The following is a 13,489-nucleotide window of genomic DNA, read 5'->3' as shown; positions in this document are numbered from 1 at the left end:
TACAGAGTTGGAATGGAGGCTCAATTATCTAATTTGCCTGGCCACCACACCAAAAGCTATACAAAAAAAAAAAAAGATAATTCAGAGCATATACACAATACAAAAAAAAATATAGAGATGGTCTCAGATAGATGGATAGATCAGTATAGATAAGCAGACTGCACGAAGACGACGAGAAGACAAGTGACTGAATTGAAGACGGAAAAAAAAATACGAAAAATGAAGACAGACCATTGTGCGATACAGTTGTAGACATTTCTCTTTCTTCTTTTTCTCTCTATTTTTCATTGATATGCTTACAGATTAAAGTGGATCAAAGGGGAAAAACATTGAAATACGGAAATATTGCGAAATCTGCGGAATCACCTGTACCTTGACTTTTCTCGCTGACCGACACACCGACCGGCGACTGTCTCCCTTTGAAGGCATTAAGTCCTTTGCCACCGGCACGCAGCCACTTCTGTGAAGATAAGAAAGTGCAACATTTTAATGTGAATTTCTGCTCACTCCCGACAGAATATGCTATAAACTTTGTGTGTGTGTGTGTGTGGGGGGGGGGGGGGGGGCTTTAATACACTTACATGCGCGACAAGTCAGCAAACTGACCCTAAGAATATTTGGCGTGATTACAATTGTTCCACTATATGTGTGTATACATGGGACAATACCCGCACCCTAATAGAACTGTAGCTCTGAAGCTAGGACATATTGGGGGACGTTATTGTCTTGGATGATTTGTCGGGTTCAAAGCAGCGAACCATGAACGAGTTTGGATGCAAATCATATTGAAAAATCATTCTGCGTTCAACTATACCCCAGATAAACAGACATTAGATTTAGGATGTAGAAACGAAAGTTTAGTTTGGACTTTCAAGGGACTGTACAGTTCTGGTTGAGGTGGGGATTCATGTTTTGAACATTCCTATAAGTGAGATAATGAGCAACCTGTTATGAAATATGAAAGAGCATGTAATTCTAAGGATTCAACGTTTATTTGATGAAAATTGGTTTTCAAATGGCCGAGATATCCAAAAAAGTGATAACAATAAAAGGCGACAGGCCACGCCTTTTATTAGGATCTCTTTGTTTCACTTTATTTTTGGATATCTCAGCCATTTCAAAACCGATTTTCATCATATAAACTATTGATACCACTTAGAAGTGCATGCTCTTTGACATCTCATAGAGTGGTTTCTGAATATTGTATCTTCAAAAACGTTAAAAGCTAAATCCTCACCTCAACCAGAACTGTCCACACTCTTTGAATAATACAAACAGGTGGATATATAACATTGCAGAAGGATTTCCGATAGCTGATGTAATTGGCAGAGAGTGTTTCCAGGTTTATCGATGAAATTTGAGAAATATGATTCAATGAAAGTGTAAAAACCCACAATAAGTCAAAGGGATACTGATGGGGAATTCCCTCAGTAGCTTGCAAAGACGCCGTACATGTCGTATGAACTTAATGTTTGAAAGAAACAACATTCATCAAAACCTATAAAGGCGACGTAAAGGCTTCTCTAGAAAACAGAAAAGAAGTATGTTTTTCTGCAGACATTTTGTAGATGAAACGTGTTTCGGTCTGCTGCAGATCTGTAGGAGATATATTTTTAAAGATTTTAGAGTTAATTCCTGCGCAATAGAATGTCTTTGCTTTTCAGACCAGTCTATATCTGTGCTGACAAAAAGGTGATAAAATGTTAGCACAATTACACGTCACGAAAAGTATAATAAATGGAGACATGGACCCAAAGGAATGTGGATGAGAAAAAGGGGATGAAAATCACCATTACACATTCAACTTATGCATAGCAACAGAAAATAATGATGTCAGGTTTTATTCAAAGGTCTCATGAAACTTATACCCCGTATAAACTACCAATGGGATTGTCTAATCGATCACATTATAATGCCACATCGAATTGGCAAGAGAGCACTCACAGAAGGCAAAAAAAAAATAAAAAATGGAGTGAGAAAGAGTGGGAGGGAGTCAGAGAGATCGTCAAAGATGCATTACCATGGCAACCATTTACATGTGTAATCATCGCTGCCAGAGACGGCTTAAAGTGTTCTTTAAGTAATAGCGTGTACAGAGATCAAATTCCCGCGCGCTCCTCCCTGCACTTGTTAATCAGAGTTCCCTCACCCGCTATATACGACTTGCCGACACTGCAAAGTACAATTAATTAGCGTAAATGAGTAGAGCTATAAAGTGCAATTAAATCATCCGTCATTATAATCATCGTGTCACAAATGGGCCTTGGTCAGTGGTCTACGAACCATGACGCACACATGCAGTGAATGCACTTTTCTGATGTCTAAAGTCAGCTTTTGCGACACAGCCAGTCCTATACGTACCTCCTTATATTGGCTGATTTGTGTCTGATAACTTCAAAAGAAAAGTTGGTCCTGTATAGCTGGCTCGCTGAGTTAACACTTTGAAGATAATCTGATATTCTTATACATGACACGCTGGGGCAAAAAATAACCACATTTTCTTGGTCTCTTCAAGTGTGTTTGTTAGAGTTGTTTTAGGTCTTGCGCGGATTTCAATCTCTCACCTACCAATCTTCGCGATATGTATATTGATTGATGTAATCATTTACTTTTTTTTTGGGGGGGGGGGGGTGACATCGTTCTCGGTATGGAAAAGCTGCTTGAACCAGGGATGTGGTATAAGAGAGAATTTCTCTTCCACCTCCCTGATATCTACCAGCCTGATATCTACCAGTCTATACACTGCAGTGCTGGGCAAAATGATAGTGTCTGTTACATAGACTACTGGGGGAAATATTAAGTTTTGCGACAGCATCCCCCCCCCCCTTTCATCTTCCCCTCCCCTCCCCTCCCCTCCCCTCTCCTCCTGGGCAAACTTCGGAGTAACTTGTTCTGGGGACGAAGTTACCATGGTAATCACAGAAGTATCGGCAAAGATGATAATCCCATGCAACAGACAACCCTAACCCAACCCTGGCAGCAACTTATAAGTTCTCTACAAACACCTGACACATAATGCACCATGTGCACGAAAGCATGGAAACTTTTGGCGTAGCGAAATAACACTTGACTGTGAAGTGATGCTGTCTTGCAGTTTATGATTGACCGCAAGACTGTTAACGTTTTTCTTGCTTGCGGTGATCAGATACGTCCTTGATCCAAGATATAGTTATGCATCCTATTCCTACATTAAAGGAGACCTCCAGATGATTTTCAGATTTTTGCATTTGAACAACTATGAATTAGTTATACTGAGGACAGAGTTTCAGAATTTATGATAACTGGGATGAAGAATAAGAATATTTTCAAAATTTAGAAAAAATTGCAATGAACAAGGATGATGACATGGCAGAGTCACCATAAGAATGCACGAGTTGGGGCTCAAGGAAGCAGAACAAAAGAAGAAGGCATGCATAGATTATATACAGGTGAACTCGCAAGCAAACGGCATTGTAATGGAATTACACTGCTGCATTTCTGAAATATGTGAACCTCCTATGTCATCATCCTTGTTCAGTGTAATTTGTTTCAGGTTTTTCAAAGTATTGTTTCTCTGATCAAGAACCACAATAAATTCCACAAATCTATACATGGAGTTGTCGATTTATGTACTACATGATGTGAAATTATGAAAATCGTCTGGAATGTCCCTTTAATTTGCTCCAATGGAGCAGAATGATATTGAGAGCCAACCCAGATTTTACTGCAGAATACATTCATTCGCTGTGGAAGATAGAAATACAGTAAAATGTACCTTCTGTCCGTGGGCATGAAGGTTTGTTTGCGTAGGCTATCTCAGCGAGATTGCCGGGGAAGGGATAATTAATGTGATAAATAGCCGGATGTTGGGGGCAAATGATAACCACAATAGCGCTAACAAAATAACAGGAAGCTTGAAGACACCGATCTCAGTTTTGGCATGTCGCCGTTCGTGCCACAAGGAGTAGGACCTATTATCGCACTATCAAAGTTTGAACTGATGTTGTTATTAAAGATTTCGGGACATTAAACCTACGTGTATGGACGTCGGTAATATGCACAAACTCATAGCAGACAAATCAAAGTCTGCGTAAAACGTATCAGATGTCTCCAGCAAATATTTTTCTCGTTGTCAAAGCGCCTGTTTTTATTTCACACTTAGATCGTTGTCCTAGAGACCGACGGACGCAAACAATTCTCCAGATACTGTCTGGGCCTTACGTATATTGTATACTGAAACGAGCAGAAGATTTTTCCCATGCCAATAAAAGAGATTTTAACTATGCTGGTACATGTATAATGTGCATACATGATGAACCAGCAAATCTTTTCGCGGGCGGTACAGTTCTCAATAGAAAGTACTGTTTATTGCTCCAGTGTACAACCCATTGTACTCACGTTTCGTCACCCTGCTTTCCCGCAGTCGAGTACACTTCACGCCGTGTGGGTGATCCGTTTAATATCATGATGTTACTCAGTGCAGAATGTGACACCACACGGTGTGTGTGTGTGTGTGTGTGTGTGTGTGTGTGTGTGTGCTTATGCATGTGGAGGTGCATGTATTTACAATTCTAAATGATTGATTGATAGTTTGCATTATGACTTCCAGACTTCGATCTGACTAAATTATCCGTAGATATCATAAGCCTTCAAAATGTCAATTTTCATATTTTGAACTGCGGTCCGATTTTGGTTGTTTAATGTAAAAGAAAAAAATGATTAGAAACTGCTTGATGTAAATCAGTAGGCCTACATTATTTTTCTTCAACACGCAATTTGATCGCTTCAATATACGTATACCTCATACACACACTCATCAGTAATATACATCAGTAATTTGGATACTTCTAGCCATTTACATTTTGGTTCAACGCACATTATCAATTTTGTGCAAGTCGATTCCCTTTCATGCCCAAGTTCTGTTAAATATTTCAGATGAAATGGGTAGAATTAGTCTATACCGCCAAGACCTTTTTCAATTTGGTAATGACATGATCTACACATTCTTCCGAGAATGTAGGGGCGCATCATAGGTTTTTATATGAATGTAACCAGTACCAATAATTACAGTGTACGTATCTGATTATTGAGTATTGATTCCTGGTTTGATGTAAATGGTGTGTCCAGGATAGGTTCACAGAAAATCAAACCGGCGTGAGACAAAGACTAAGGACACCGTCGCTCGCTGAAATTACGAGCCGCCCGAGCATAGCTTCAAGGTGATGCGAGTATGCGCAGGGGTACACATGGCATATTAGGCGATTGATGAAACTGATAACCTTGCCTAAATGCAAACCAAAGGCACTCGATCCTTCCACTCGCTATCTCAAATAAAGCCAACAATTACAATGAACATGATGAAAAGCAACTCCGATACAGCGGACTGCGCAACAAAACAAAGGGGGAAAGAATACCACATGCAATTCGTGCCTCAGGTAAGTGAGCAAATGTCGAGTTTGAAACGCCGATGAGTCACGGAATACTGCAATACCGAGATGGCCTACGGGATATATAATATGCATGTGTCTTAACGAGAGAAAAGGGAAAAAACTGAGTTAAACAAAGAAGGTACACCAGTTATGGGCCCAAAACCTGTTACCGCACACTGAAATCGAAACATGAAACTAAACCCCGCACACGACAACGATGCGTAGCCCCCTATACATAGTAACATGTGAAAAGGAAAGTTGCCCTGGAACCTTGCACAGTGTAGCCTCCTATCTAATCTACAGCGACACAACCACTGGTTTTGCTCTTCCATTTTCTAATACTTTTCTGCCCTTATCTCGATATAAGAACAATACAGTAGTATAATGTGCTCTCTGGTAATTGTTAACAGCCAGTTTTATTCTCGCGATGCACCAGTATTGGTATCTGATACCGACAGACCTTGTAACGGAGAGTTAACATGAATATAATCTCCCTTCGCTTGCTTATAAATCCCTGATGAGGGTGAAATTTAAGTAGGTACATCGAAGGTTAACGATATAATTGGGATGGGCATTCTGCTCAAGATGACAGAGATCCATTAAAAATCCTAATTGACGTGTGTTTCATCTTCCGTGCGTCTACCAGAATGGCAACATCTTTCCGGTTGTACAATGTAAGCCTACAAGTTTAGTACAACGTACATTGTATTTTGTAGACAGAGAGAGAAATGTGGGGGGCAGATAAAGAAATGGGGGAGGGGAAGATCAATCACTTTGCAATCGACATGGGAAGAATGTTCGTAGAATCATTTCCCTTTGTGCGTCAGAGGTTGAATATTTCAGCGTCCTTACGGTTCGACGGAATACTGCGTGCGTAACAAAGGGCTTTTACTCTTATGATCATTATTGATCTATGCATATCTTTCAACCTGGACTCACTTACAGCAATGCACGATTGTTCACCCAAGATTTTCCTGCTTCGCTTGCGTGCATCCACGTGTGACGTCAGGTATTATTCACAGAAAATTTCATCCCGACGCACACGTAGGTTGCTAAGAGCAATTTGTGAAGAGATGTCCATAAATTACATACAAACAGTACATACACACCTCCTTCCCCGGTATACATGTCACTTTTTTTCTCGATGCTCATTACCGTGGTAATCATTTTCTCCTATTATATAGACAACGAAAAAGATCTTCCGCGTGTCGTTCCTACTCCAGCGCTGTTAGCCTGTTGTAAGTGCAGGATTTCATTATTCCGACAAAATACGCCCACAAGGATTCAACTCTATCTCCAAAGATTTTTGGCATCTTTTCCACTGATACCTTGCGTGTGTTTCTAAGATGAATTTGTAATATTTTCTGTCGCATACTTCTGTTATCTGAATGCAAACAGCAGTCTGTACACACTTGCGTAAGAAATTGTTTTGTATAACAGACACTGAATTCAAAGGCTCTATACCTTATTTTATCTAATAATTGTATCGCCATTATTTTCGCCCGAGGGAGCATTCTTATTGAATAACAGCAGAAGCCTAGAATAAAAGCATAAAGTTGTGAAGAAGTGTCATCTCAAAAGCCAACACAGCCATAAAAACATCCCCCCCCCAAAAAAAAAAAAAAAAAAAACCAGGTGTAAAAGGCAGAGTTCTTTTACCAGTGTAAAAAGTAAATAACGACGAGAACATAAACTCGGGCGAAAGTAACAAACTGATAGAAGAGGGTGTCCACGCAGAATCGATAGAAGGATGTAAGCAGAACATTAAGAGCAGCGACACGTGCTAATGAATTGTCGTTAACTCCTACTGATTTGAACGTTTGATCGAACACTCATTTTGATAATCTCGGGACAGGTGGTGATGACATTAGACGCCGTCGACACCGTCTATTAAGGCCAGATCAACTCACGTGAGTATCATGCATGGGAGACGTTCACAAGAAGGTGTGAAGTCTACACAGAATTAGATGCAGCCCTTCCTATAGTGACATGCATACACAATGTCCTTTACCGTTACTGGTACAGCATTAGCAACTCGAACAGCGTAAACGTAAATGAACCATAACGTTACAAAGTATAGCGACTTCTGGGGGCGTTTCATGAAGGAACTTGTCGGATAAAATGTCCGACAAGTCAATTATATCCGACAAGTTCAGAGAAATCAGCCAATCAGACTAAAGACTTTCTCAAAACTTGTCGGATATAATTGACTTGTCAGATATTTTATACGACAAGTTCCTTCATGAAATGCCCCCCTGAAGTTAGTATACCGAGTGAGAGACCATATCATGTGCCGAGTGTGCAACATCAGTGGTCGAAAAAAATACCTGGCTGTAAATGGAGTCGAAATACAGTTTTGATTTGAGCTTTCTGTACCTTTCATTAAATTTTGCGGGGACCCAGGAGCCTACCCTTTTATTTAGGCCCTGTGGCACCACACAATGAAGCGGTGTAGAGTGAGTGAAACAGTCGCTCCTAAAACGATAAAAGTCTTTGTGACCGAACCTTTTGTGTAGTGAATGACCGGGTACTTTGCATGGAATACCTAGCACAAACTTGTCACTTCTCCGCTAAAGCTCGGATATCATCTGTGGTTTACGATACATCTATACTATATTGGCTAATTGCCTTCGTCTCTTCCGAGGTGCAGTTCTCAGTCAAATGTAATTCAGCAGATAATTAACATTATTCAGTAATTCAGTACCATAAATACGAAGATAACCGATTCATCTATCAGAATCCCCACGTTTGCTGGCGGGCTAGACGGACATAATGACCCTGTGTCCCGTTACTTTGAGAGTGAAAGACGAGAATAAATACTAATATGCAAAGATTTATTAAAGCTGACCATGAACCATCAGATGCATGCAGCTTTAATATCAGAGGAACAGACAAAGAAAGAAGAACGAATACAGACTGGATATTGACCATCAATAAACACCTGTCACTTATCATACTTCTACGTCCAGTACATGAGAGTGAAGAGTATAGCTCTAGACTTATTGTTACAACTCGGAGGAGAGCAAATGAAAGGTTACCTTAGTCTCCGACTCGTCAAGTGTCTCTCGTACGTTGCCATGACAAGGAGCAGCGTAGAAAAATCCAAGAACTTTCGGTATTTACCTCCACAAGTTGAGTATATACCAGACAGTTGATTGCAAGATAAGATGCAGTGATCAGCAAATGTTGCACTTGCTGAAATGTGATTTCGATATACTTTTAAGATCCGAACGAACAGTGACACTTAAAGGGAGCAAAATCCGTCGCCTTGCTAATGAGCAGTTTGTGCGAGCGGGCAAATCGCACAATCTCTGGTGCAAAATAATTGCCAATGCGAAAAGTAAATCAATCGACGGATTTCTTCCCTCCTTGCTGACTTTTGACAGGCTGTCGATGATTTTGAGGCCAGTGTCGTCGTCGGGGATAGCTCAAGCTATAGCAGACGGTCTCCTACGGCTTGTGCGTACGAGCTGTCCGTACGCAAGTTGGAAAAAGACATGGGCCCCCGACAAAGACCCGAGTGCATGTGTTGGATAAATCGACTGCGATCAAACGGAAATCGCGTACCGTCTGCTCCAAGCCACTAGCGCAACCGAAAATGAATTGCTTCGCAGCGTCTGGAGGGAAAGACAGCGTGTCTTGGTTTCGATCGCACACTCGCCAGCCACCCACGCTCCCCCACTCGGCTTTGTAATAACGCGGCGTGTGCCTTGCCTTGTGGGAGATGGGAGAAAACGCTCTAATTCATGGTTCTTTTCTCAGTCTTTTTCCCCAGTGCTTTATAATTCCACTGCGATCGATTTTTTTTCCCTCTCACAGAGAACTGACGCTATGATCTTCATAAGAGTTGCATTCCACCGAGACTTTTCCCCTCTATTTTCTGCACAGATCATAATCAGCATTTGATATCGCATTGAGCTATCTTGCCCCAGAAGATCTGAAACAAAAACGATGTTGTTGCCGTTTCTTTCTTTGATGATATTTACAACAGTTTATTTTATAGACTAACTGTCCTTCTGCGGCCTGACGCCCAATAGCTTCCTATTGTTACTGCCGCGGTCAGAATGCAGTGGTACGCGTGCCTGACTCGTTCCGGAGAGTGGTAGTCTCAGGTTTTAGACACGCACTCAGTATAATATTCATTCCCCACGAAACCTATCGCCAATGGCTCAGTAGAATCAGGGAGGTGGGAAGCCCCTCCCTGGTAGGATAGCTTAACATCCTCGACGTTTATTGATACTTGAATATCATATCTTATACGTTCTATCCACTCTTGGTTTAGCTTTCAGCGGAGTGAGTCAATTTATATCGCCACTAATTTTATTCCTACGGTCCCATGTAGAATTATTCATAACAGTGTATCATAATACATATTTTATAGTAGGCCTATCTATAGCATCATCAGAAATCATCACGCATGCGTGAAAAAAAAAAAGTTAATCTAGTTCACAAATACGTAGTGGGGATGGATAGGCTGATGTTTGCTTGTGAGTAAACTATCAGACATTGTACAGGGAAAATGAACGTCCCCTGCTGTAATGAAAAACAAAATGAAAGAACAAAACTTGCAAATTATGCACAATACTGGACGAAACGGACATGCTCTTTCCAGCTGGTGAAATCCCTGAACACCTAACGTTTATCATTTATGCTTTTTACCCAGTACCTTCTGATAATGATAATAATAATATTGTTATTAGTACTTGTCAAAGCGGTTGTAGTTATACGCAAGATATACACATCTATTCCAGCGTCAGTTTCAATTTGTCGTTTTTATCACGTGACTTTGAAAGACTCTTGATGGTTCTTGCTCATCTTTGCTGAACACACACACACACACACACACACACACACACACACACACACACACACACACACACACACACACACACACACAATGCACATAATATACACAAATAAGCAAGCAAACAAACATAAGCCCTGAAATGTTTAGTTTCTCTTAAAAAAAGGACACTGTATTGTCATTGTCTAGTGACTCTCAGGGACGTCGAGCCATGTATCCCGTTTTTGAGTGCACATAAACATTTATTGCTCTCCCAGTGGCCATTTCGGAGTTGTTATTTTTTGCTTTGCTGTTTTGATCGATAATGGTCTTCTCTTTGGCCTGGCGTTTCCTTCAAAGTGTTAGTTTAGTCCCGATGCTTGTTAATTATTAGGATATGAAATAGGGGATTCACTTCTGTTCGAAATTCCCACGCGGTTTTCTTTTATTTTCAGTTTGATTTTTTTTTTTTATTCAATGTAGTTTATTTGATGTTTGTCAATTCTGGTAAAGTTTAGTTTATTTTAGTATACTTTTTAGTTAAGTTCGGTTTAATACAGTCTACTTTACTTTTGCTTAGTTTAGTTTAGTCTCATTTTGTTTTGTTTTGTTCCATTTTGTTTCGTTTTGTTTGCTTTGTCTGTTTTAGCTTAGCTTATCCTTTACACATCCAAAGCAATCACTATTTTTCCTCAATCTCCGCAGTAATAAATATTTCCTACTTCTTTTTTCGTCGTTGTTGTTGTTAGTTATCCACCATGGCGTATCCAAAAGGCATTATTTACCATTTGTAGATGACAAAAACCCAGCTTTAGTGCTTTAAAATATTCGATACCGTGAGCTAGAGATAGACACAATCAATGTAAAGATTTCAATCAGTATAATTAGTGTTAAGTATTGTTATATATACAAAATGTGAACAATAGTTCTAATAAAAAAAAAATAAAATAAACCTTCTACACATATAACTCAGTGAAAAAGAAAATGATGTCTGCTTATATTTTAGGCTTTATAGCAAACTTTTTACATGATAAGATGTTTTGTGATACATTCACGTCAACTGCCCTACATATAATAATGCATCAAATGTGATATTTCGATTTTTTTTTTTAATCACTGCTCGGTAAACAGATAGAAAAAGACTTAGTTTAGTCGCGGCATACCCCACACTTGAATTACGGTCATTTTATGTATGTATTGTTTATTTGTGTGTGTGCGTGTGTTTGCGCGTGCGTGTGTGTGTGTTTATGTGTGTGGGTGTGTTTGTATGGATTTGTGTGTCTGTGTGTTTGTGCGTGCGCGTTCAAAAATCACTTGCCACAGTCATGGTGACAATTTTACAACTTCGTCAACCGAAGAGTCTATTCTATAGCCACCTTTCATCGTTGATGGCGCTACATCACTACTTCTGCTTCGGCGTACTTACAGGGCTCACACCCATAAATATTTCCCCATAGGGATGTGTGTTAAAAATCAAATTTCAAAAAATTCTGTAAAATAGCTGGGAGAAATGAGGTGTTTCAGCTTCACTAACCTGGATAAGTGAGATATACCCTTTCATCCATCAAATTTTCAGGGTGGATTCTTCAGTCCAAATTCTGTCCAGGGGTCCGCAAAGCCAGACTACGAGTTCTTGTCACTCAAAAAATCACCCATTTTCCGTACACGTACCCAATGAAATATAGTCCCCTCAAATTCCACCAGAAAAGCTTTCATCTTCCAACCAAAAATGCAATTTGTAGAGGAATTCATACTCAATATCTACAGCTATTCAGTTTTTTGTCAAACTACATCATTGATTTTTAATAATTTTTTTTCTTCATTTATTTTGGTATCTTTGGTACGAATTTGTGAAGGCCGGGGTCTGGGACATTCCATTGTATTTACGGGTGTGAGCCCTGTAGTGGAGGTCATATTTCTCATTTGACTTTTAAACATCATAAATGTGTTTTTGATGATATTTTCCCCTACATCATATGGGAAATTACACATTCAAGGATTATAAAGCTTCTCAAAGGGACACTTGTGAAACTCATGCCCTTTGAGGTTTTTTTTTTTTAAATAAAAATGTAGTGTTGATCAGTTCTTCATATAAGATGAATACCTAGATGCAGGCAGTAATCTTTGATTATGGGGGTGTCATCATCACATTATTGCCTACAAAGTACTTGAAAAGACTTTTTTTTTTGTCAAACAGACTAACTTTATGAATTTTGACCTGTTTCAGTGGTAGCCAAAACAAAGAAATACATTAAAATAGTACAGTCATTCAAAGTTGTGTGATACTGATGACTGCTATGTACAAAGATCTAGTACCACAACAACATAATAAGAAAACAAATTGTAGCCAAACAGAGTTGGGGGGGGGGGGTAGAGGAGAGGGGTAGAGGGGGAGGAAGGAGAAGAGGGGAGGGAGGAAGAGATCTGACACAATAGATCAGCATAAACGAGCAGAGTTTGTATGGGATGAATACTTCCCATAGACTTGTGTGCATTGCATGCATCCTCTATAGGGCTCACACCCATAAATATTTCCCCATAGGGATGTGTGTTAAAAATCAAATTTCAAAAAATTCTGTAAAATAGCTGGGAGAAATGAGGTGTTTCAGCTTCACTAACCTGGATAAGTGAGATATACCCTTTCATCCATCAAATTTTCAGGGTGGATTCTTCAGTCCAAATTCTGTCCAGGGGTCCGCAAAGCCAGACTACGAGTTCTTGTCACTCAAAAAATCACCCATTTTCCGTACACGTACCCAATGAAATATAGTCCCCTCAAATTCCACCAGAAAAGCTTTCATCTTCCAACCAAAATGGAATTTGTAGAGGAATTCATACTCAATATCTACAGCTATTCAGTTTTTTTGTCAAACTACATCATTGATTTTTAATAAATTTTTTTCTTCATTTATTTTGGTATCTTTGGTACGAATTTGTGAAGGCCGGGGTCTGGGACATTCCATTGTATTTACGGGTGTGAGCCCTACAGTATGCTAATGATTATATAGGCGCTTTATAATTATGATAACTTCTGTTTCATACCTACACGCTGGTGCAGTAATAGATCTGGCAATTTCTACCTACACATACTAGACAACGAAGCCAGTAGTCAGTTTAGGTGCAAACTCACCACTCATTCGGCATTAACTGGTAAAGAAGTTTTGATATACGAGTACCCATTGCAGTTATCTTGAAAAGAAGATGCTTTTGTTTGACTACCTGAAAGGCACACGCGCTAAGTGTAAGTACGGCAGAGGTATTAAGCCACGCATTTTTGCATGTTCTGTCATTTCAATAT

The 13,489-nt window shown here is 39.7% G+C and overlaps 1 protein-coding gene across 1 annotated transcript in view; it reads right to left on the bottom strand.

Moving 5' to 3' along the window:
* Window positions 1-8,672, bottom strand: part of LOC140242544 (uncharacterized) — a 43,088-nt gene extending 34,416 nt beyond the window's left edge. Inside the window, exons 1-2 of the mRNA XM_072322284.1 lie at window positions 8,447-8,672; window positions 373-460 (exon numbers count right to left, since the gene is read on the bottom strand). Coding sequence (XP_072178385.1) covers window positions 373-460; window positions 8,447-8,487 — 129 coding nt within the window. The 5' untranslated portion in view covers window positions 8,488-8,672. The remainder of the gene's footprint in view (window positions 1-372; window positions 461-8,446) is intronic.
* Window positions 8,673-13,489: the final 4,817 nt, after the last annotated feature.

Source organism: Diadema setosum, chromosome 19 (assembly GCF_964275005.1).
Source record: "Diadema setosum chromosome 19, eeDiaSeto1, whole genome shotgun sequence".
In the NCBI taxonomy this organism is placed as follows: Eukaryota; Metazoa; Echinodermata; class Echinoidea; order Diadematoida; family Diadematidae; genus Diadema; species Diadema setosum.
The sequence above is the reverse complement of the archived record's forward strand: the minus strand, read 5'-3'. Positions and strand labels throughout refer to the sequence as shown.